General features: G+C 35.4%; 1 protein-coding gene across 2 annotated transcripts in view; it reads right to left on the bottom strand.

The window, feature by feature from the left end:
• Positions 1-3,604: 3,604 nt before the first annotated feature.
• The window catches only part of LOC134529299 (PDZ and LIM domain protein Zasp), a 243,982-nt gene continuing 221,571 nt past the window's right edge, over positions 3,605-26,015 (bottom strand). For both annotated transcript variants that reach the window (XM_063363207.1, XM_063363209.1), the window contains exon 15: positions 3,605-5,667. In XM_063363207.1, coding sequence (XP_063219277.1) covers positions 5,590-5,667 — 78 coding nt within the window. In that variant the 3' untranslated portion in view covers positions 3,605-5,589. The remainder of the gene's footprint in view (positions 5,668-26,015) is intronic.

Raw genomic sequence — 26,015 nt, 5'->3', positions numbered from 1 at the left:
AGCCTGACGTGAACAAATAGTGGTAACTTTGCCAGTGTGTATTTCCAAGTTGATTGCATGATACACAAAACGTTACTTTCGCAACAAGCTTAAAAACGAGTTTCTTTTTTTTTCTGTGGCTTATTAAAAAGTAATATTTGAATTGACTTGGTGGCTCTTTAGATATTTTCATTCTATTTTAATTCAATTTATAATCATAATTATAATTTCTAACTAGTGTTTTTAACTGAAATTAATATCATGATTTAAAAATTATTTTATGGATATAGGCTACACTATTGATAGCTTACACTGGCTGCCATAGAGTAAACTGTCGGAATGGACAATAAAGATCAATTTAAAAACACACGAAGAACAAGCCAAAATCAGCTTATGTCAAATGTCAAATGCCTAAAGAGCACAGATAATTCTGTAGAGGCGATTTAGTCAGAAAATATTACAGCACTGACGAATACAGTGGGCCAACAACGACGAGACAGTTGCCACAAGAACAATAAATACATACTAACAACAGCCTTCGACTACACAGCGAAGCACAGATGAAGCTAAACAGATAATCAGGGCAAAACTACGACGCCACGCGGATGAACACAATAGGCTTAAAATGATAAAACAGTAGCAACGTTTTGGGATCTGACATCTGCTCGCGGCACCAGGCACCATCAAGCTGATTGTGGACACTGAAATCAGGGTTTTATATGATTTAGTCCAACTGAAATTCTACATACTTGATGGGGGGACACATTAGTTAGCTTCTTGGAAAATGTAAACAATTTTCCCTGGGTATGCGGTATTATGAACCCATCTTTTGTATGATATCCAACTGTTTGATTATTAAGTTCTCATCGTAAATCCAGTAATAAAAAATACTAAAAGCTATTTTGGCAGCCTGCGAAGCATATTACAGTCATTACAGGCCGCACCGAGGTACATGCCTGTGAAATGGCTGTAGTCACTCACTTTTCCATTGTTTGTAGAAAATGTAGAACCGCAATAGCAACATTTCCGAGCCTGGACGTGACTTGCATGTTCATTTGGTGTAAGAGAAGTCATTGGTCATTAAAAATATCAGAGCACAGATGAACACAGTAAGGTGACAATGACGAGACAGTTGTAACACGAAAAGTATATAAAAACGACAATCTGGGGCAAAATCATACAAACTGAAAAACAGGGGTTTATATGAGTGTGTCCAAGGTTTTTTTCTTTATATACTGTTCGTGTTACAACTGCCTCGTAGTTTTCATCTTACAGTTTTCATCTGTGCTGTGATTTTTTCTGACTAAATTCCTTCTACGAAATTTTCTGTGCGGGCTAGGCATGTAATATTTTGACAACAGCTGATATTGGCTTGTTCACCGTTTGTTTACGTATTTATATTTGTCGTCCATTCTTGAGGTGTCTTCTTTAACAACCAGTTTAAATCAACATTGGTTTATGTATATTATATTATATTATTTAAATCAATCATCCCCATTGTAGAATCATTTTAATAATTACGTGATTGACGTATGAATACAAGTCATCGAAGTCATCAGGCACATTCCGATGCTAATTTCTGCGTGCAACAGAAAAATGTTCTGTAGGTACAATGAATTAGAAGTTGATATTATGCGGGGTTAAAAAAATGCTTATCAAAATGAGAACCAAATATAATTTTGAGATTTTGTCTAATTTTTTAACACTTTCGAGATCAGGATAAGTCATAAATTGGTTCACTTATAAATGAATGGAATCAGTTTTGTAATCTTGGATTGTATCGATCCGTAGATAAAATTTCGTAAGAGTTTAAACAAACATGTCGGTGGCTGGTGATTGTGTACGGCAATTTGTAAACTTTGAAGATTATAAAACGATTATAGTAAAATACGTCACAGTACCTATTCGACTCACGTCAATAAGTTTACAAGAAATGCCAACTGGAACATGGCCTTAGCCTTAGAAAAAAAATTTGTTTTATAATTGTTAATGATAAACGTACGGTTTTATAAATTCAATTGCGATTTGTTAATTTTCTGACAAAAGTATGCACAGATATATACGAACTTGTATCTTCTAAGTATAGCTAACCAATTTCAGTTTAAACTCTGGCCTCTTAGATTATATAATCGACACTTTGACTTTTGTTTTGAATTACGGATTTAATTATTCGGAACAATAAAATCAAATTGCTCCCCCAGTTTTCTTTTTGCTTTTACAGGTGAAGAAAAACTAAAAATGTTCTAGCATTTACTGTAGTCAGAAAAAAGGCACCTGTACATTGTATAGCCAACATAAGGATTGAAATTAATTTCAATTCAGTTTATTAACGCAACTATGGATGACTTATATGCACACAAAAGGAAAGTCTATGGAGGTTCCATGCGGATGTGTTTCTAACAAAATGGTGGCTATTTAATTATATTTATAGCATTTTATATACGACACAGGTACATTATAAAGGTAATTGATAGAGACAAGATTTTATGGTGAATTGCGATGACACAGAAATAACATGGAAATGTGTGTCAGTTCACCATATAACACTGAAATACTAGTCAATCTGTTAAATTAAACCGAATTTTAACAATCTTTTAACCAAATCACTAAAATTGTAATTATTAAAATCAAAAAGTTAATTCGTATTATTATTTAAGTGCTAGAAAACTAAAAGGATATTTAAAGTATAATTTAGTTCCTAAATTGATAATTTACTTTTTCTTACCCCATTATTAACTTAAAAATGCGGATACATAATTGAAACCCACAAATTTTGCCAATTTATTTGTTTGAAGTGAAATGTGGCTTGTACCAATATCAAACGACACTACTATTTGGTTAAAAAAAAGAATTAATAACATTTATCACCTAGTGTGTTGAATACTATGCTGTCGTCATAAAATAAACATAATTTTTACAAATAAAACCAACAACACTCAAATCTTTCACTTTAAAAAATAACTTGAGCTGAAGATAAAGTCATAACATCTTGTCTCGAGCTAATTGGTAAATTTACGTTTGCTACCACAAGCATTATTGTGGTAACGTGCGATGCATCAAAAAATTATTAAAATATAAACTTCACATGTTAAGTATGAATGCAGTTTTTATGTGGGGCTCTAGTGCCTCTCGCTACTCTCGAAGTTGGTGTCTCAGTTGATCCAAGCACGTATTTTCCTCATTAGTAATATGTGGCAGACGGTGCCTTGAGCCTGATGGTTTTCTCCGGGTGTTCCCGTTCATCACGCTTTCTTACACTTAAAAGTTGCTGCATGTTAGCGTAATGTTTTGCACCACATTCAATAAGGACGAGTTCTCAACACAAGCCTCACCTTAAAATCTCATAAATTCAGTGTTTAGGCCTACTTGGAAGTTTTTTAAAAGATTAAATATATATTTCTTAAAAGACAGAAAAATTATTTATAATTGCAGGTATATTGAGTTTTCACAAAACCTCGTAATTTTACTTAATAACATCAACAATTACAATAAAAAATATTTTACTTTTTATAAATTTAATTGAAACAGGTCGGAAAATATGTTTTGTAGGCAAACCCACAACAGAATTTTGCAATTACAGAAGTTTTTTCTTTATTGATCCTATAATTAAAAAATAAAGATTTCCTTTGTTATTCTGCACTGATTATATTTAATATATTTCAAAACAATATTATTAACATGTTGCTTTTGCAAACTTTCTTAAAACTATTTTCTAAGTCTTAACATTAGTAACATTTAAAAGGCACACTTTTTTCATTGGATCCTTAAGTCAAATTTATGAAGAAAATTCATCATCACCAACATATCAGAAAACTAATCTTAGGATGCATGGCATTAACTCTCAATGCTTTGCGTTTTAAGTACCCAACATAAGTCACAGCTTGTACACAAATTCGGTACCTTGACTGAAAAAAAATAAGTCATATTTCCTTTCTAGTTGAAAACAAATCATACATTACACTTTTTAATAATATATACAATACATAGAATTTACTCATTTATATTTATTTGCATTGGTGGTGCCTGCAACCATGATTAAAATATAAAGTCACCAATATTTATTTTATGAAACTATTTAAGCATCATTCAGTGGACTCATTGATTAAAAGCAGCAACTAACTATCATCGTAGAGAAACAAAACAGTCTAGAAGCCAAGCAAATAATTAATAATAATTAGATTATAACACAAAATTACAACAATTATAACATATAATTACATCTAAATACAGTTAACAAGCAAAGCAGATATGATATTCAGATATGGTATATAATACATTTTTCATGATGAGCTTAAGTAAAAAGCAACTTATTTTTGGTATAAGCAGAATATTTTAGTTATTAAACTTTTAAAAAAGAAGAGTTCAATTTACTAACATGTTTTTGGAGGTAAATTTTTTTAAGTGAAATTATTGCTACGTTCATTTTACTATCTTAAAGTTCAGAATCCAATTTTTTTTGACTGAAATGAGTAATAAGCATTGACCTTGAATATTTAAACAGATATAATTAAGTGATAACATAATAGTCAAATAAATCATAATGCCGTTACAGATACTTTACGATGTAAAAACAATGTTTTATAATTACAGGACTATATAAATAAAAAATTCATTGCATGGTAACTAACAATAAGTTAATCTTGGCAAGTGTTGCGTACGCATTTTAAATTCTCAGTGTAAACAAGAAGTAAGACATTAAGTTTTAAGACACATAAAATTAATATGTAAGCTCTAAAACACGTTGGTACAGTTGACGGTTTTTTATACACAATTGTGCATTTGCAAACTAAAAATATCAACAACGTTTACAATCGCATAAATTAATCAAAATACACAGCTTCTCCATCTAAAGATAGCTAAGACGAGCAATTTTTGTGGATATTCTCCGGATTGTAGATGGGAGAGTATCGACATGTCGTTATGCAATGCCTGCAAACGTTTGCGGGTATTCGTGGAACATCTGGAAGGTTGGCTCGTACAGTTCTGACACAGCCAAAACAGCAATATATACATTTTAATGGCACTCACTGCTGAAAGGTTGCGCTGGTTGTTCGAAACTTAAGTTTTTTTTAACAGCCCGTCAAAAAGTTACCATTCATAAATCTTGAAGTACTGAACAAGTAACGTGAGCCAACGGTAAAGAATGGTTTAAAAAAATCCTGTGCATCCTCGTGGCACTTTTCGTAGTTAAATTTTAACGTTAAAGAAGTAGGGAATGATGTGTTGCCTACCTTAAAAGGCTTAGCACGAATAGTTGCCTATCTTACAGGCTTAGCATGAAGAATAGCCTACCTCCGAGGCGTGCCTGAATGAATTCTTCTGACGTTTGTTACGTTTTAGAGTCGGGACATGCTGACTAAAATAACTCGTCTTACTACCCTCTACTTACTGACCTGAAAATTTGGTAACACATTTTATTTCTATAATCTCTGTAACTTTTCGATTCAAAATAGTTACCCTAGAGTACATATGTATGAAAATAATACTAGACGTTAACGTTTTTTCCCCTTAATTTTTTGTCTGCTTATCGTGATAACAAAATATACACGAACAAAAAGTTTCAGTGCTTAAACATAACAGGACAAGGAAGTTGAAGACGTTGACTGAAATTCAGCGGGCGTGAGCTTTGCAGAAAGGTCGGCCTCCCTTGGCGTAGAAGCTCTGCCCTTCCAAGTTCTTCTTGCAGTTCTGGGAACAACATTCAAAAGCAATGTTTCACATTTCCTATCTCATCATAGAGCAAGTGAAGCCCTGCGTTGTTTTTTGGCGATCATGACGATGCTGATGAGGTCAGCTGCCAAAGTTTTAATTTAATGGAGTATTCTCCAACATTATTTTGCTTCTAATATTTCGTGATTTCACATATGATTTATATTAAATTCATATTATACCCAAATGTAATTTTTTATAACATAATTTCTCTACTAAAAAGTCTTTATTTAATGTTTTTTTATGAATTTAAAGACAAATGTTTTATATCAAGCTAGCATGTACTGAAAGAATGAAATTCTGTGGAATACAGTTTTTGATTAACTGTTCGTATTAACCCTTAGTCTCAAAACTATTTACTTTTAGTATATCATTCATTGAATCAATAAAAATTAGATTTACCCAATACCAAATTTATTTCGTAAACTTACATTATTGATTGTGAGCAATCGAAAACTCATAGGCAATTATTGTAGTTCAAATTAATACACAATTGTGTGTATCCCTTAAGTTTAGTTAATGTTTGTAAAAATCATATACTGATTATTAACAGCACACGAATTAATTATTAAAATACTTAACAGTTTTTAGACAATAATATACAGCATGTTATGAAAAATTACTGATAATGTTTTGTAACTAAGATATTGTCAATTTTCCCTTTGTTTTCCAGGTTTTGAAGACACATTTTGAATATCCTGAGTTTTCCATATTTTCCCTGTCTGCCTGAAACCCTGTGTACATGAAATTTCTAAATACGACTTAACTGAGAAATCCCGGTTGAAACTTTGTCAGAAACATTTTCGGAATGTAATGATCCAGTAGTGGAAGGCGACAATCCAGTCCAGTTCAAAAGGTGGACTGGCATATGAAACCGGTTTAAAACCTTAGCGAAAATTGATTCTAAATGCAAATTTGTGCCAAACAATGTTCGAACGCAAACTGTATTCCACGTTTACGCGAAAATTCACCAATTACTCAACTTTTCAAATATATTTACATATATTTAATGTAAGAGAAAGTGTTTTTCCAAACATAGATAACAGTGTTTGCTTACCACGCCATGTGTTTTGCTTTGAAACCCAATGCTGTTTCCGAATAGTCATCATGTGTCCTTTACTGACGCGGCCTTAACAAATTATCCATTAATATAAAATCTGCATTCAGTGAGAAACTAGTCGTGAAAAGACGTCTGAATTCTTTCGATGCTAACACAAACTGGTGTGTCAAAAAAATAAACATATTTCCCGCTGTCATTTGTTTGCTTTTAAAAATATTTCAGACTATTTTCAAGTCATTATTAATTTCACACATTCGAGTTGATCGTTTTAAAGTAATAAGTAAATTAAGTAGACGAGATAATAACTTAAAGAAGCCACCTTTTTTCAACAATTCTAAGGTCATAACAATAATTATGTTTTGATTTTCAAAATTTGGCTTATTTAAATATGGTTTATAATTTTAAGAAATACCTGAAGATAAATGTGACTGACTACATACTTCAAATAATATCCCATTAATGTAACTGACATTTACTATTTAATTAATATTTGGAAATAACTACAACTGACATAATACTCTTCATAGACACATTTGATGGTCGTTGCGAGCTATACTTTAGCGAAGGCCCATTTTCAATATTAAACGAAATAACAAATAATGGCCCAAACACTGTTATAACTAATTTGGCGCGTATATGTGTATATATCTTCCTAAATGGCGTAGGCAGCAGTTGACTAGCCAAGCAACTGACTATTTCATTGTTAAGGGGGGGGGGGGGGTGTCCCGCCCGGCCCTAGAGTTTTTCATGTGGGGTTAACCGTCACGTCATCTCTGGATACTGTGCTTGTATGTTGTATACTGCCCATATTTTGCCTTACATACATGCAATAAGCAGAAAACCTTAAAATATATGGAAAGTTTTCCATAATACATAGTTTTAATATCAAACCCGTTTCACAGCCACGCTTTTGCAAGAGCAGTCAGGCTCCCCCTTGTAACTATGCGGAATGTCAACAAAAATTGCTGACATACTTTAAGATTTACTTTTCAAGTCTCCTTTAGGCTAAAAGGTCCTTTAAGGAGGTATTCGGAAATAGCACAAGTGTCGTTTACGTATAGGATGTCCAATACAAGGACCCAGTTAAATTTTTGTTCCACTGTTTTTATTGCTCTGTTGAAAATCTGCACATTACTGGCAACAGAAAAAAAAATTAGCTAGTGTAATTTAAAGCGCTGATCAGTATCTATTTCAATCCATAATATCGTTGTGGCGGTACATCGTGAATATATCTACTGCACTACGCCAACCATGCGGCTGTCAGCACCGGCTGTCCCGTCGGTGTTTGTACACCCCCGTGCCTGTCTACGCTGCCAGCGCTCCAAAATTTCTCGCCATGTTTCTTCCCCTGTTTGCTCCTTCATTCCACCATCCTCCCGCTTTGACCATGCCCACATCGACATTGTGGGACCCTTGCCTGTTTCACAAGGCTACCGTTATTGTGTGACCATCATAGACCGCTTCACCCGCTGGCCAGAGGTAGTTCCCGTGGAGAACATTGAGGCTAACACCATAGCTCGAGCATTTTATGCCAACTGGGTTGTACGCTTTGGAACTCCCCTACAAATCACTACCGACCAAGGGCGCCAGTTCGAGTCCTGCCTTTTCAGGGACCTCAGTAACCTGATGGGAACGACTCGCTTTCGGACCACTGCATTTCATCCTGCCTCCAATGGCATGGTGGAGCGAATGCACAGACAGCTCAAGGCCGCCATATGTTGCCATATGACAGAGCACTGGGGGGACATCTTACCCACCATACTCTTAGGCATCAGAGCAGCATGGCGCGAGGATCTCCGTGCTTCTGCAGCAGATTTGGTATATGGCCAACCACTACGCCTACCCGGCGAGTTTCTTGTCGCCCATCCTTATGCAAGACAACTGGAGGCCCCGGGCCTTATCCAAGAGCTTCGGCAGCACTTCCGTGAACTCCGACCAGTTGGTGGCACAAGACATGATAAGACGAGAACATTCATTTTCAAGGATCTTGCCACATCCACTGAGGTCTTTGTTCGCCACGACGGTCCAAAAGGATGCTTGCAACCTCCTTATGAGGGACCTTTCCCTGTTGTTAGTCGCTCAGGAAAAACTGCGACTATCCAAATGCATGGTAGGCAGGCTACTGTTTCCATCGATCGCCTCAAACCTGCATACACCATCCGTGACATCATTCCAGAGGACCACGACATACCACGTCCTGCTGCTGGGATGGCCGCTCCAACGAATCATCTGGATGTCAGCATCGTGCCTCCCCAAACTGCAACACGTCGATCTGGCCGCCAAGTCCGCTTTCCTAACCACCTCCAAGGTGGTTTCTCATAACTTGAGCGCAAGTCACTGGCGGCGGGGGGGGGGGGGGGGGGGAGGGGCGTACTGTGGCGGTACATCGTGAAGACATCTACCGCACTACGCCAACCATGCGGCTGTCAGCACCGGCTGTCCCGTTGGTGTTTATACACCCCTGGGTCAGAATGCAGCGCACCCTCCAGGAGTCCCGTTAGCCCAGATGCCAAGGGGATTATCACCCCTCCTCCGCGCGGGCTAGCAGGCTGGCGAGCAGGAAAGGAGAGACAGTTCCAGTCTGTCTCTTAGCACGAGTAGGCTGTTGTGCATCTTACACAGATGTAAATTTGCTAGCGCACTCTACGGCGCAAATAGTAGTGTGCAACAGTAGACCTATCTGTTTATTCTAGCACGGCCTACCTGCCCCTCCCGAATAATCAGTAGCCTCGCGGCTACAATCGTATAAGAAAAATTTTAAAATGTTTTACTACCACAGATAATGACGCGTTTTTACCAGAACTTGATCATAAGAATTCGTAGAACTAACCGAAGGATCGTTTATTAGAAGAAAATATAAAAATTTAAAAATATAAATTAGTAAAACCATCTCTGAAAATTAAGTTTTAGATTTGCTTAAATAAGTTGTTTGAAATAAATTATTTTTTTAAATTTTCCGGGGGAGGTCCTGAGGTATTTTTCATTAACCCCTCCCCCCCCCCCCCCCCCTCCTTCACCAATACTTCATGGTTAGACGACCTCTTCGAAATAGTAGGCCTCCGTAACAGAGACTAGGACCACCAGTGGTCCAATAACATTTAGAAACATAACTCCAACGAAAATTTTACGATTAATCCGTTACGTAGATTATTAAACACCACACGCCAAAATTGCAGGCATTACATTGATTTCAAAAATTTTCAGAGAGCTACTACTGAATTTCTTTAATAGGATATTAATGAAAATATTTATAGGCCTATGTTTTTGTGAGACATAAGCTGTAACTAAATTCAACAATTTGTTTGTATCTGGATAAAAATAAAATTCCTTACGGTATTTTCTGTCCCATTTTTGCGCCTAACTGCGTTTTTAAAGCATGGGAACATAAATAAAGATTATAGAATAATTTGGGATCCAAGAAGTGTGCTTATACAACATAGTAAATTTAGATCGTAAACCCAAAATATTTGAGGCTTTTAGGCTACTGAGTCGCGTGCTGTTTAAAGGGACCTTATTGTCGAACCTAAACCCTGAATTGGTGCTCATAGTTTTTCCGCCCAACAGGAAGGTGTTTCACTGCAAACTCAGCATTATCTCAAAACGTTATATTTTTGATGATGATTTTTAATAAAACTAAACACATGTAAAATAACTGTTACATGAACCATGAACCTACATAAAGAAATAATGTCGTACGAGTGTGCGCAGAAAGGTTTCGGAAGAATAAATTCACAAGCTATCAGACGGCTCTAAATCACTAGATGCCAAATCAGAGCTTATAAAACAATGAGTCATACTTAAATTTGAGATTAAACCATTGAATCATGCTTCTAGGTTGATTAATTCAACATCACGATGACTACTTACGAACATGCAATGCACTAGAAACCAATACAGGACAATCTTAATTTTTCGTAACAAATCTGCCGTTGTTGTCACTCCAGTCCAAAATATGGCATAGCTTATGCGTAGTATTAGCCATTTTATTCACACTTTGTAAATTCCTATAATATAAATATATATATTCCTTTATTTTAAATAAACTATTCATTGTATATATTATTTATTATTAATCTAGTACTGTGTTTTAATAGACCTATAAATGTTTGATATATAATAAAAATTTAAATGAAATTAATTTCTTCATAGGCATAGAGTATGATAGTAGTTAGGTTATGCCGATCCGGGGACAGTGGATTATAGATTAGAAGCAAGGAGCAGTGACCTTTGACCCCTGACGTCACTTCCGGCCGCCATCTTTGATTACGTAACTTCCGGCCGCCATCTTCGATAAGGTCACTTCCTGCCGCCATCTTGGATTACGTCATTTCAATATGCCATTTTGATTTCTAGAACTCTCTACCAGTTTGATTTCCAGTATTTAATATTATGAAGTCATAGCCGCAATTTTTAATCACACCTTTTAAAATTTTCGTTACGATCGCCATCTTTGATTATGACATCACAACAGTCATTTGTTTTCGTCTGTTGGAGGCCGCCATATTGGATGTTGTTAATATCACCAATTCATTTTTTTCTTCTGTGCTGGGGGCCGCCATCTTGATTTTACATTATGTTCCGCCATCTTGGATTTCCCCATTTTTGTTTCTGATGTTTGTTCCTAGAGAGCATCACCATCGCTCTATTCATACACATAAGGTCGATATTTCATTACATACCAATGTTATTATGGTCCTGATCAATATATTAAAATATTGTTTTTATACAAAATACCTTCGGAACTGCTTAGATTCGAACCATCACACAGGTCTGACCTTTAGGTTGGATAAAACATACGCCTTTAACCGCTCGGCCATCAAGACAATTACCGATCTTAGAATTAAATAAGGTATATATAAAACATTAACACACATATTCGGACTTGTAATATTTTTATTGAAAGTAATAATAGCATCATCTTTTCGAGAATTAAACAACATATATATTTTTTTTATTGTTTCAATACTCGCTACCAGGAGCACCAGTGTCTAGCAGAGTGTGGCCGCCATCTTGATTTCTGTATTTGCTACCAGGAGCGCTAGTGTATAGCCGAGTACTGCAACAATCTTGTTTTCAATATTCGCTACCAGAAGCGCTAATGTCTAACCAAGTGCAGCCGCCATCTTGTTTTCAATATTCACCACAAGGAGCGCTAGTATCACTTAGTACACACACATTATCTGCTAGAGGGTGTTATATAAGTTTAATTCTGCCCTGCTGGAGTGTAGTGCTGTTTTGACCTATAACATCTTAAATATTTTCCTCACCTTGAACTTTCCAATATATTGGATTATAGCATTTATGTTCGCCATCTTTTCACCAACACTATCTTGGCATCATCACATTTCACATTACTATCGACACCCTGAACTTCCAGCCATCTTGGACTATACCATCACATTTGACTTATAACATATCCACACTGCCGCCATCTTAGATTTTGTTATCACCCACTTTAATCTTCACCACCAACATATTGTATTATCACCTCATGTATGCACCCACCATACTTGATTATATAGTCATACTAACTTTCATCCTCTGCTAGAGTATGTAAATTAATTATTCGGATTAAGCATCACATGATCATCCCAAATACTAAGATAAAAAAAAATGTATTACCATTAAACTTATCACGGCCAAAGTCATACCGTAGAATTGTGCACTGTAGCACTCTACTCAAAACTGACATACATAGCTTACGTTTTCTTTACGTGCTTTCATTTGCGCTTACAATTTCTTTGAGGGCTTTCATTTGCGCTTACATTTTCTTTACGTTCTTTCATTTGCGATTACATTTTCTTAACATGCTTTCATTTGCGACTACATTTTCTTTGAGGGCTTTCCTTTACACTTATGTTTTCTTTGAGTGTTTTAAGTTTCGCTTATGTTTTCTTTACATGCATTCCTTTGCGATTACATTTTATTTATATTGTAACTCAGTATCACATGTAAACAATATTTAAGTATCCATATATATCATTAATCTTAATAGCAAATGTTATGGTCATGCATGCATCCTTATTTTTATAGTTGTCACCATAAATTAAGCAGGATAAATTAAGGGAAAAAAATCATACTATACATGAAAAATTTATTTTATTTACAAAGTTTGTTATATACACAGTCTTTTACATAAAGTAAAACATCTATACTGCGTCAAAATGACTAATTCTCAGCTCCAGACGGTTCACCGAATTCAGCGTCCAACCAGATCCTTTACCCATATAATCATCTTCTTCCTTGCAGAGTTCTTCTATACTCTGTTTAACTGACTGATAAACTTCGTCAGAATCGTAAATTGCAGCAGCCGATGTCTTGAAAGCACGCTTGATCACTCGATTCTCGTGCGGCTCCGGTTTACCATATAGACAATCCAGCCATAAGTTATATTTTAAAGGCCCATGCGATGCTCTATCATCCATAATCTGTTGTATTATATTCATCTCAATATCACTCAGAAAAGTGCAAATATATTTTGCCTCACTAATAGTATTTAGATAATAATAGTGTTTCAGAACTCCTCCAAATGCAGATTGTGCCAAGTAAAATCCATTATCATTTGTCTGTAACTGACCAGGCACAGTGTTAGATTTATGTCCAAATGACGATGCGGGTGGTTGTTGCTGCTGATCTCCTTTAATGCTGGAGCCTGTGCGCATGGGTACCTCTAGTTTAAATTGAGGAGTCGTGACGTTCACATGCTGTTATACAGGAAAGCGAACTGCACCTTTACAAATCTTCATATGTCTTTTCAAATTATCTTTGCGAGTAAACCATTGATCGCACCTATCACATTGAAACTTCACATGTGAGGGATTCCTTACACAAATACTTCTCTCTTCCCTTCGCGCATGATGAGCAAATGCAAACATCATGTCGCAGTAGTTCCAAGATGTCTATTTGATGTGCCTTCCAAGACTTGAGCAGATGTGTTCGACGACGCAACACTTAAACTATTTGACACATCAATGCAACGTGGTTGCGGAGATATCATCACCAGTGACCACATAACTCTTCCTTTACATATTTCTTCATGTGTTTTTTTTAATTATTCGCAGCGAGTAAATGTTTTTTGACATTCATTACAGAAAACAATAGTGCGAGATGGATTCTTCAGGCAATTACTCTTCTCATGACGTCCCATATAAAACTTGTTGAGAACATCATATTACAGTGCGGACACCGATGCTTCATTGGTGGTGATGGCTCCATGCAGGATTCCGAAGAACTAGGGGTAGATTCCATACTCTCCCCAGATGCCTTTGTAGTTAAACAAGAAAGAGAGCTCCCAAGCGATATTCACTCTTCGGAGTCAGGATGACAACTAAGCTACTAATTCCGTCCACATCCCTACATATAAAGCCAAACCCTAACCCCACTACGGCACTCTTCACATCATCAACATGTTTACTTAGGACTCAGCTTACATAGGGTCTCTCTCTCTTCTACTTGAAATCATTCACCTATCCTAGAATTCTTGAAACTATCTAGATGATGCAGATTCATAACCTGACCAATGCACTCACGATATCATTCTTTGTATGGTAAACACAACTAAAATACATCTTCTCCAACTGTCATGATCTATTATTAATAAAATGCCTCGAATCCTCTTAAATATTAACATCTGTATAGGACTTTGCACACCTCATTTAATTTCAAAACTCACAGCCACTATATTTACGCGGAACCATAAATCATTAATCTAATACTATTTCAAATCACAGTCTTAAGCCGGCATATTTGTGTAATATTATCCGCTGTATTATTTTGTATAATTGCCATTCCCACCTAACCTACTGACATAATACTTAGATAATGTTATGTAGCATTCCGTCCAATTATATCAGTCAAAGTCGTAATCGTGCATAACTATACTCTAGCCATTGTTCCAAAGCAGCCAGAATGTAATACTTTCAAGTATCAGCCCATCATCATCATACTACCTAATATAATTCCATAAAAATTTACTATATGCAAACATTATCTACACCATATTAAATATGTACTAGGTCCACCAAAAAATCCAACATGAACATCAGTCAAAAGACAGTTTTAAATCTACAAAATATAACATACATTCCTATTCCTCAGCCCGCAGTACTCAACATTCATCAGCTTACTAACTCTTTAAATTAAAGATTTAATTATGTATTTCCTTTCATTCTTTGAATGTTTCTTGCAGTAAAGAATTTTGAGTCAAATACCACTCACAGACATAACCAGTCACATCATGCCATACAGAAATCACAGCATATACCGACTTAACCACAGGATAAACCAATATAGCATGTTCAACTAAATATATAATACTTAAGATATGTACAAAGTCCGATCTAACATTCTGGTCGAGTAATTGCATATGAATACAAATATGAGGAGGGTACATACAAGCTAAGTCATTACATACGAATACAAATATGAGGAGAAGGGATCGTAGCATATGGATAAAAATATGAGGAGGAGGGATCGTAGCATACATATCACACCAAACTTTTCTCAAATACCAACTATATCAACCAGAAAGTAAATTATAAGAGTTCTGTTTCCAATTTAAATTACTTTCCGATCGATCATTCTGATACCCAGGCATAAAACACATAAATATCGTCGAAGATCAAAAGAACGGCAAAGTGAACATAAAAATACTGGTCACAGTCTAAGCCATAAGATATATGTCCATCGCATTTATATCTACCATTTCCCTTTTACACCTTAAGTGTATGAAATGTAAGGCCAGCAAAAATAAATACCTGATACATATTGCCCATTTTAATTGTCCTTTTCACGATGTAAATACTTGTAGTGATTATGCTGTAGAGATTCCGAATAAAATTTCTTACTTAAATAACAACTACTATGCCACGAATTAATATAATAAGTACTGATAATAACTCTCCTTACCCACATAATATGAACGTAAAGACAAAAATTACTCAACATTTTAGTATATCTACACAACATCAATATATAAAGTCATGTGTATAAGTATTTACAAAACTTGCAAGAATCGAGAAGTTAAACCATACAGGCTAAACATTACTTTAAGCATTAAATATGTAGATCATAAATATATTATTTTCCGAAGGATTGAACATGTATTTGGCATAAGCATTGCCGCTAAGCTACATACATACAAGTTAGTGGCATTAGAACTCATTCGATTATTGAGTAACAATATTGAAGCAACATCTATAATGTAATGTTAAAAAAAAGGAGCAGTAAATTAAATGAGAAGGATCTAGAATTAACAACCAATTCTGGAGTTTGGCTCACAGCTTTATTTTACTATATATCACTGATACAGTTAGGTACATTATACTAGGAACAAGTTCTTACACTTTCAATTACGTCCAACAATATTCGGTGATTCTGGATTCAGCTGCGAAAACATATCATGAAAGAAAATGTTCTTTATCAGGTTTTTGCAATTAGACATTACTTCATGTGGTATATCCTCAAGTTAAATCTCTTTAGGTGAATATTTATTACACACAGTTAATGAACAATCATTTCCAATTGCTTCACTTATAAATCACATCATCAACATCATCCCGAAGCTGGTGATATCATGTAAACTGAAGGCCAGTCCCATAGTAGTATCTGCTGGGCTGGATGCTTTCATAAGAATCAAATTATATGTTGCAGCGACTCATGTGCACATTCAAACTATCGCCTCGCGAAATCAACTTTCCACACCTATCACACTGATTAGACTTGTAGGTAGGATTCACAAGGCAATGAGGTTGTTCATGTCGCCGAGCACTACTGCTGCTTGCAAACTTCTGCTTACAATATCTACACAAAATTTCGGATTTGCATTTAGTTTTCCCGTTACACTTCACAATATGGAAGTTAAAATTTTCTCGCCCCCGCCAAAAACTTTCCACATTTGTCACACAGAAGTATTATATCGGGGGAAAGTCTTCATACACTCATATTTTCCAACACGTGATGATTCTGGTGACATTATAGGTGATGTAGGCGTTGGTGATGATGGGTGCGATGACTTCGACTTCATTTCCTGTGTAGTAGAATGATTCACCACTAGTGATCTACCACTAAATGTTTGACCCATTGCAGGAGAAAAAATAACCTGGGAAGGCTATCCCAATGAGTCTCCGCTATTTAAAGCCCAGAAACAAACTTATGGATTGCTATTTGCATCGCGCCTTATATACTCTCGAAACCATGATCACATCATATTAACCAATTAAAAGAAGCTAAGTTCTCTTACATACATAAATATGTATTCACATGACATGCACTGCACTCACTGAATACACACAGTGGCCACACATGTGACTAAAACTAGCTCCAACTGGATCCAAATACCTTCAGTAGCTAAAGTAGCTCCAACTCTTGGTAACATCATTTACTGGAGTTAGTTGAAAACACATTTGGAAGCTCAATCAATAAGGAAGCACATTTGGAAGCACAATCAAAAAGGAAGCACATTTGGAAGCACCATCATCAAAAAGGCAGCACATTTTGGAAGCACAATCAAAAAGACAGCACATTTTGGAAGCACAATCAAAAAGGCCGCACATTTTAGAAGCACAATCAAAAAGGCAGCACAGTTTGGAAGCATAATAAACAAAAAAGAAGCACATTTTGGAAGCATAATCAACAAAAAGGAAGCACATTTGGAAGCACCATCAACAAAAAGGCAGCACGTTTGGAAGCACAAGTTACGAGAACTAAGTCTTAGTTAGAAATCAGAATTCAAGAAATAAAAACATTAAATTTTTTAAATTGAAGTTATTTATTTTATTTCTTTACATTATGCAAATGCAAGTAAAACAAGCCATTATTTTATGTAGCCAGCTTTCCTCAGTTCTTTGAGTATGAAGGATATTTCTTTGATGCACGAATATTTTCAATCAATATGTTTGGATCTTTCCATGATGTGTAATCAATCTCTTTTACCACCATCTTACTTGCCTGTTTATTATAAATACTTTTAATATCACAATAGCCCCAGTGATCATAATAAGCTTCATCTGATTTATTTTTTATAACACATCTTTACCATCGTTTCGGTCTGAGGACACCGCCACATTCTTCGATCTTGTCAGCTTTAGGTGCTTCATCACAGACTATGCCTTTGTCAACTGCCTCAGAGTCACTGTAGCAATCACCATAGAAGGCATCGTCTTCACACAGATTATCGTAAGAATTCGATATCGATGGTGTTGAAGTGTCTTCATCACCATCTTCATGCTTCAGTTTTAGGAGTCCATCATTTTTACAAAGTAGGAAAGATCTACTTGAATTCGGCTGAAATGTATTCTCACTTTTCACTTTAAGGATTCTTCCATTGTCATAATTCTTCCATAAATCATCAACGTCCTTCTTTGTCGAGATCGGAAGAGCCACGAGCATAATCTCTCCCAAGACAAGGAAAATTATTGTTGTAATGCAGATCACCCTTCCTTAGTCTAGTAGAATCATCGTTGTTCTCTAGCTTGTACGCAGGCTTGGCGTTACAAGATCTGTCATGTATTTTTAAGCTCTCTCTCTCCGCGTAAACGACTTGCTACATCGAACACAACTTATCATATTCCGTAGTGGATTTTTTTAACACAGTCATTCTTCTCGTGTTGTCTTCCATTCTTTCTCAAGATAAATTCTTTGCTGCAAAACTTACACCTGTGTCCTTTCGATACATCAGACACTAAATCAGGATTCATATTAGTTACTGAGACTAATGCCAGATGCAAACTAAGTGTTTTAAATTATATCCATTACTTATATAGAATTTTTTTTCATATTTCATCAGTGAGAATTAAGTTACCTCATACAAAAGAACTTGTTACAAATAGTCCCGATTATTAGCATGAGATGTCGCCACGTGTTGTGTTGAGTCATAATTTATTTAGTTCTTTTATGTGGTATGCAGGATGCTCAATAACGATCGCAAAAGAAGAATGGCTTCGCTAGACCTCTAAGGGGGAAGTATTCTTTCTCAAGGAAAAGATCAGGTAACATACCGATACTGATGCTGGTAGCGATAAATAATCCATGTTAGCTTCTACAACCAATACAACTTATATGTTATTTTAATAGTAGACTAATAAAATTCCAACACCAAGAATAAATGTTTCTACTTAGACAAATAAAATCATAAATTGGAGAAGGAGATATATCAATGTATTTGAATATTAGAATATGTCGTTGCGGATGAATGTGTGTAGACAGCTTTTGACATTTGTTTTTATAACAACTGCCTGCAGTCAGGGACGAAACTAGAGGGGGGCAGACGGGGCTTGTGCCCCGGGCGCCGCATTTGGAGGGGCGCTGAACTGGCAGAGTAATTTGTAATATATATATATATATATATATATATATATATATATATATATACACACACTTAAATATCGTAGTGTTAGAACAAAAAAAGTCGAGGGCAGTTTAACGGAATTATTCATATTGGAAGATATATAATAGGTATATAAGCTAATAAAAATGATATTATTCGCGTACATTCTAACTTGCGAAGGTACGGTGGTAACTGGTAGGTACATACCACTGAATTTTGGTAGGTACAAAAACCTTCTAGATTGTACGTCTGGCAACTCTGCCGTGGCCCTGTGGGAACCATGGAGGGAAATCCCCACCCGACCTTGGAAAGTCGCGACATTTCTCACCCCCACCGCCCCGCCCAGGCCAGGTCAGGCATCGGGTGTCTGAAATAGCTTCAGTTGATCACAACCACAACCCAGTAGGGTCATTCGCCCGGGAGTATCTTTTCATGTGTGGAGCATTTCTGTTCTCTCAGTTACATCACATTTGCTATTTGTGAATACACAATTTCGTAAACCTTTTCAATTATGTTTGACAATCGTGTTTAATCTCAAAACATGTCAAAAAACCCGTCTGGTGCAGAATTCAAAAGAAGAGCTAAAGAACGAGAAAAAGAAGCTCGCCAGTCTTCGTCCTTTTTATCATCTTGGCTTAATGTCAAAGACGTTAATGAAGAAGGTACGTTATTAACTTACTTGAAAAATATAAGGTAACAATTTTTTTTTATATGTTACTTTCTTATTTTATTTTTGTAATAGAAAAGTATTGCATTAGAACTTAAATAGGGCCACCGTTAGATCAAATACATAATTTTTAACAACATTTTTTTAAGTCTGTACACAAACAAAGGACATTAGTACTTTGCTGCGCATGTATGTCTATCTGCCGATTTGCCGGTAATATATGTTTAATTCAACGCTTTGTAAAGCAAAATTATGTATGATTAAACTTGATATTTATGTGTATACAATTATTGTACTATTTTGTAGGTTTTTGGGTACTTAATATTAACATCCTTGGAAAAGCGGTAACGTAAATATTTTCTAATCATATATTTTTTTTAAAATCAATGATTTCGCAGACTGCATTTTGAGAGAGCAAGGTTCACTATAAAAACTCAAAAATACTGGATGGATTAGCAATAATCTTAAGATACCAGTTCGGTAGCCAGGATATAAAAATATTTTTATGGAAATTGGATCAAATCGACCTTTGAAATAAAGATTTAAAAAAAATCCCTTTCGGCACAGTCTACAGGCGTATGTAGATTTCGAAATAATACATATTTAGGCTACTCTGGAAGTATTTTGAAGACTCCGTGTAAGATAAGGTAGGTAATTATTTAATTTTTTTGACCTTCTAACACTTTTTTTTTCATTCCGTGCACTAAAAACGTGGTCTTACTAAAATATAATTTGCACCAAGGATTATGATAATATTAAGACAGTTTAAAATAAATTCGAACAAATTTGATACTTACAACTTACTAAGGATGTTTTGAATTTTTTAAAATTTCAAATCCTGTGTATGCGGTAGTAATTATTTTCATCAAAAATTGTTTCAGCCAAAGTTTTCGATGAAGTTAAAAATTTATAAATAAATTATTACGGATTCGATAGTATATAGGTATATTTAATAAATATAATGCATCTTTTTTAATTTCAAACCATGTTACTTGCAGTAATACTTGGTCAGATAAAAAATTATTTTAATAATAGTTTTAGACAATATTTAGAAATTTAAAAAAAAAAATAGAAATGGATTTGTAGTGTACATAGTTGAAAAATATTATTTATTTTCTTACTCCAACCCCAAGTTTTTTCAACTCCTTGCAATAATGGTTTGAATCATCAAAACAATTTTAATACAAATGCTTTAGAAAAATTATGATTTTCAAACAATTTGTACCGATTTAATAGTGTGCCTACTAAGGGAGTAATGATTTTTTTTTGTCTTCAACCCCTGTTATTTTCCGCCCCTTGCAGTAATGGCTGGGCAAATAAAAAAAATTAATTTAGACGAAGCTTGTAGATAGTATTTTAGGTTTTACAATAAAAAGTAATAAATTTAATAGTGTTAATGGTACGAATTTTATCCTTTTTTTTAATTTCACCCCTCTTTTTTCAACCCTTTGCAGCAATGGTTAGTCTTATAAAAAAATTTTCAGAAAAAGAGTATAGGATTTACAAGCTCAAAAAGAATTTCAAAACAGTACAGCAATAGCTTACACAGAAATCACATATCTAGACTTACTCATTGATCAAACAAGTCTAATTACTTTGGTTTTGTTTTGTAGGTGGTAGCAGTAGCAGTAAGTATCCTGAGGAACATTCAATTCAAGAGGTATGTGTAACTGGAACAGAGAGTGAGCTGGCAAGAAGCCATCAAGAAGAACTTCAAATTCCAGTAACACAAGTCATCAATGAAGATGAGTTCCAACCATGCACTGTATCTGAGCAGCATTTTACGACTACTGTTGGAACATCAAAGGCATTTTTTTCTGATTCTACAATTGCGACAAAGAACCTCGTCCAGGGTGAGCCCGCTATTCATTTTGATTTCAGTGACCCCGGGAAGTGGCCTGCAGCCTTTTCGGATACAGAAAAATGCTTTATAGTATCAGGATTATTGAACGAGGGGAAGGTAGAGCCTGATCTAAGTAACACCTCAAGAGATGGAAGGAATTTAACCAAAGACTGGTTCACCAAAACATTGGCTGGTGGTCTAAAGGTACGCCGAACATGGCTAACAAACAGTCAATAAAAAAATGCCTTGTTTCGTGTACCATGCAAACTTTTTTCCTACATGTTCTCTGAACAAAAAGTATCTGTTTTGGCCAAGGAGGAAGGTTTCACTCAATGGAAAAAGTTGAGTGAAAGGATTCCTGAGCATGAAAATTCACTTAACCACAAAAAGTGTTTTTGCTCGTGGAAAACATTGGAATTATCCTTAAATAAATGCTCTGGTATTGATAAAGAGCTGCAGGATCAAATAGCACAGGAGGAAACACACTGGAGAGGAGTTTTGTATATAATAATTGATGTTATTATACATTTAGCAAAACAAGGTAGTCAATAAAGAGGTTCCGATGAATCCCTTTGGTGACCCTAGATTTGGCAAGTTTTTAAACACAATAGAGCTGGTATCTTTATCATCCCCAACTGAAAGAGCACATTCTCCGCCATAAAAAGGGCCAGGTCAGCTACTTTTCTCCTTATATTCAAAATGAATTTTTAGAAATTATCGCTGGAAAAATAAGAGAACATATAGTTAATGACATCAAAGCTCCTAAATAACTGCCATTATGTTTGACTGCACACCCGATCTAAGCCATTTTGAACTAATGTCTGAAGTTCTTCGTTACGTGAAGATCACCGAAAATGGCCCTGAGATAGTGGAAAGTTTTCTTTATTTCATAAAAGTTAGTGAAAAAACTGGATTGGCTCTTTCAGAAGAGATTTTAGAAAAACTCAGAAATGATAGATTAGATATTAAGAACTGCAGAGGGCAGTCATATGATAATGGGTCAAACATGGCTGGTATGTCAAAAGGAGTTCAATCTCGAATCAAAGAAGTAAATAGTTTGGTATATTTTGTGCAATGTGCAGCACATTCGCTTAATTTAGTTGGGGTGAATGCTGCTAGCTTATCACCAGAGGCAGAGTCCTACTTTGGCTAACTTAATTGTCTCTACAATTTTTTTGCTTCCTCCACCAATAGATGGGAGGTTCTAGTGCAACATGTTCTCTTATCTCTCAAACTGCAAAGCAATACCAGATGGTCGGCTAAGAGAGAAGCTGTAGCTGTAATATATAAGCATCTATAAAAGATTATAGATGCTTTGAATGATCTCGTGACCAGCCTAATAACAACAGCTGAAACAAAAACAGAAGCAACTTATTTTCTAAGAAATGTCAGAAAGTTTGAATTCATTGTCTTTTCCTGTTTTTGGTATAGGGAACTAAGCCGCATTGATATCGTCAACAAATTATTACAAAGAGATGACATCACTATCGATCTATCAGCAAAACATATTAACCGTCTGATATCATAATTAGGATCAGAAAGGTTAAATAGTTCCACAAACGCAATCAGAGAAGCGAAAGAAATAGCAGAAAAGCTTAACCTAAATCCTCATTTCAAACAAGGGGAAGAAAGAAAAAGCGTATGGTTGATGAAAAGGGTGAAGATGAAAGCTATGAATTCTCAGAAGAAAAAAAGTTCAGACTGTTGATTATACAAATAATAGATCGGATTCTGAGTGAACTGAGACAAAAGTTTCAAGCTATTCAAAACATGAATAGTTTATTTGGTTTCCTCAATGGAGCTCTGTTTGAAACACTAAATGGAGAAGAATTGAAGAAACAGGCACTTGATTTAGCTACCACATATAAAGAAGACTTAAACAGGGACGAGCTGGCGATAGAAGTTGAAAGTTTTAAGTATCATGCCTTGGATTTAAGCCCTAATATGAAAACCGCTTCACCAGCAGATCTTCTGCCATTAATATATAAGAATGTGCTTGAAGACGCATACCCCAACATAACGACAGCATTGAGAATTTTTTGCACATACCAGTCTCAACCGCCTCTAATGAAACGAGTTTTAGCAAACTAAAAATCATAAAAATTACCTTAGAAATTGAACAGGTCAGCAACTACTAACCAACCTGAGCATCATATCAATAGAGCACAAGTTAGTTTCAAAGCTGTCTTTTGAGGGCATTGTAAAAACATTTGCAGCCAAAAGAGCCCGTAAAGTTAAGTTTTAGTTCAAGCTTTCTGTGTGTGAATTAATTTTTTTTATCACAATTAGCCAGTAGATTAAGCTATTGTGTATAATGTGTAGTTATGATTCTCAAGATAACAACTTGAGTGAAATCTTTTATTCATAATATTAACTCTATTTATCATAATCAAATATCCTGTTCCTTTTGTCGATTCAGTCCACACCTATTGTTCTGTCATTTGATGATAAACTTTTCATTTCATTTGCAGCATTTCTGTAAAAATTGTGAAAGTATATATCAAACATGCTACTCTTAGATTATATGTCCATTAAGTAGCTTAGACATAAGTGGGTATTTTATCTTGTAGTAAAAATGAAATTGCTGTAAATAAATACATTTGTTTGTTATCTAATTAATAAAACATATTTGGAATTGTGGAATTCATATGTAGTCGTATGATGACGTGTTGTCGGTAAATTTTTCTTTTTTGATTTGGGGAAAAATTAAAATGGCTCGGGGGGGGGGGGGGGGGGGAGGGCGCCAAGATGAGATGTTGCCCCGGGTGGAAAAATGTCTAGTTACGTCCCTGCCTGCAGTCAGCTAAAGAAATATCAGCTATAATAAAATAAATTATCTCCCACGACGGCCAATTTCTTTTCTAATGTAGGTGGGAACCATATCTTTTATGCTTGCATATTTGTATTAGATATATTTAAAACATATGCTGAAGCATATATATGTTAACATATCTAAAATTAAAAATTATTTATGCTTAAACATATTATATGTTTTAGCATAAGTTATATACTATATTCCTATATATATCTCGACAAAGAACTTAAATTGAAGGACGTTGATGATTTATGGAAGAATGATGACAATGGAAGAATCCTTAAAGTGAAAAGTGAGAATACATTCCAGCCGAATTCAAGTAGATCTTTCCTACTGAAACCCGCCTTCCGGTCAAATTGGAAGGGGGGTCCCGTCCCCGACTCACCCTGGGTAACTATCAATACAAAAAACAGGGAAAACCAAAAATAGGTAATTCGCTCCAAAAGTTGCACCCTGGCGGTCGATCTATGTAAGGGAGAATAATTACGAACGTATACAGCAAGACTTTGGCTCATTTCAAAAATCAAACAGATTAAGGCTACTCAAAATTTTATTATTAATAACATCTTTCGTAAGATTCATAAACAAAAAAATTAAACCTTTATGCATAGCAATTACCTGAACCAAATAACCTATAAAATCAGAAAATACAAATACTATAAAAATACTATATAATAAAAACAAGTAATTATGAAAGTTCCAAAAAGAGTCCTACTGGGAGCCGGATTTATACACGTGCACGACCATCAATTATTGCACGTCTTGCTTCCAAGAATCAAACATCTGATAACCGTGACCTTCAGAAAATGTGTTGATATAGTTCAGTCAAATGTGCCATGGAAAATATCACTCAGTCAGAACGAGGCGGCTGCACTAAAAATGTTTTAGTTCCGAGGGCAAATCTCGCAGGTAAACATAATTTAAATAATAAATCTCTTCAGGGCATAACGGCCATTTCTACACTCCACATTTATCAAAGTCAAGCAAAGTAGCATTCACCCATTTTAATAAACGGGAGGGTCTAATTAATAAGCTTGCACAGTTATACGCAGTTCATATGAAAGTTCGCCTTGTAAACTATGCTTCTTTTTAATAATATATTTTCATCCACAACCCGCTACTGCCAAAGCTATGTGTCGCCTCTTAACCATAGCGTAAATTTCAAATATCATCGCACCCGTCATCACCAACGCCTACATCACCTATAATGTCACCAGAATCATCACGTGTTGGAAAATATGAGTGTATGAAGACTTTCCCCCGATATAATACTTCTGTGTGACAAATGTGGAAAGTTTTTTGGCGGGGGCGAGAAAATTTTAACTTCCATATTGTGAAGTGTAACGGGAAAACTAAATGCAAATCCAAATTTTGTGTAGATATTGTAAGCAGAAGTTTGCAAGCAGCAGTAGTGCTCGGCGACATGAACAACATCATTGCCTTGTGAATCCTACCTCCAAGTCACATCAGTGTGATAGGTGTGGAAAGTTGATTTCGCGAGGCGATAGTTTGAATGTGCACATGAGTCGCTGCAACATATAATTTGATTCTTATGAAAGCATCCAGCCCAGCAGATACTACTATGGGACTGGCCTTCAGTTTACATGATATCACCAG

This window comes from Bacillus rossius, chromosome 2, assembly GCF_032445375.1.
Source record: "Bacillus rossius redtenbacheri isolate Brsri chromosome 2, Brsri_v3, whole genome shotgun sequence".
Lineage (NCBI taxonomy): Eukaryota > Metazoa > Arthropoda > Insecta > Phasmatodea > Bacillidae > Bacillus > Bacillus rossius.
The sequence above is the reverse complement of the archived record's forward strand: the minus strand, read 5'-3'. Positions and strand labels throughout refer to the sequence as shown.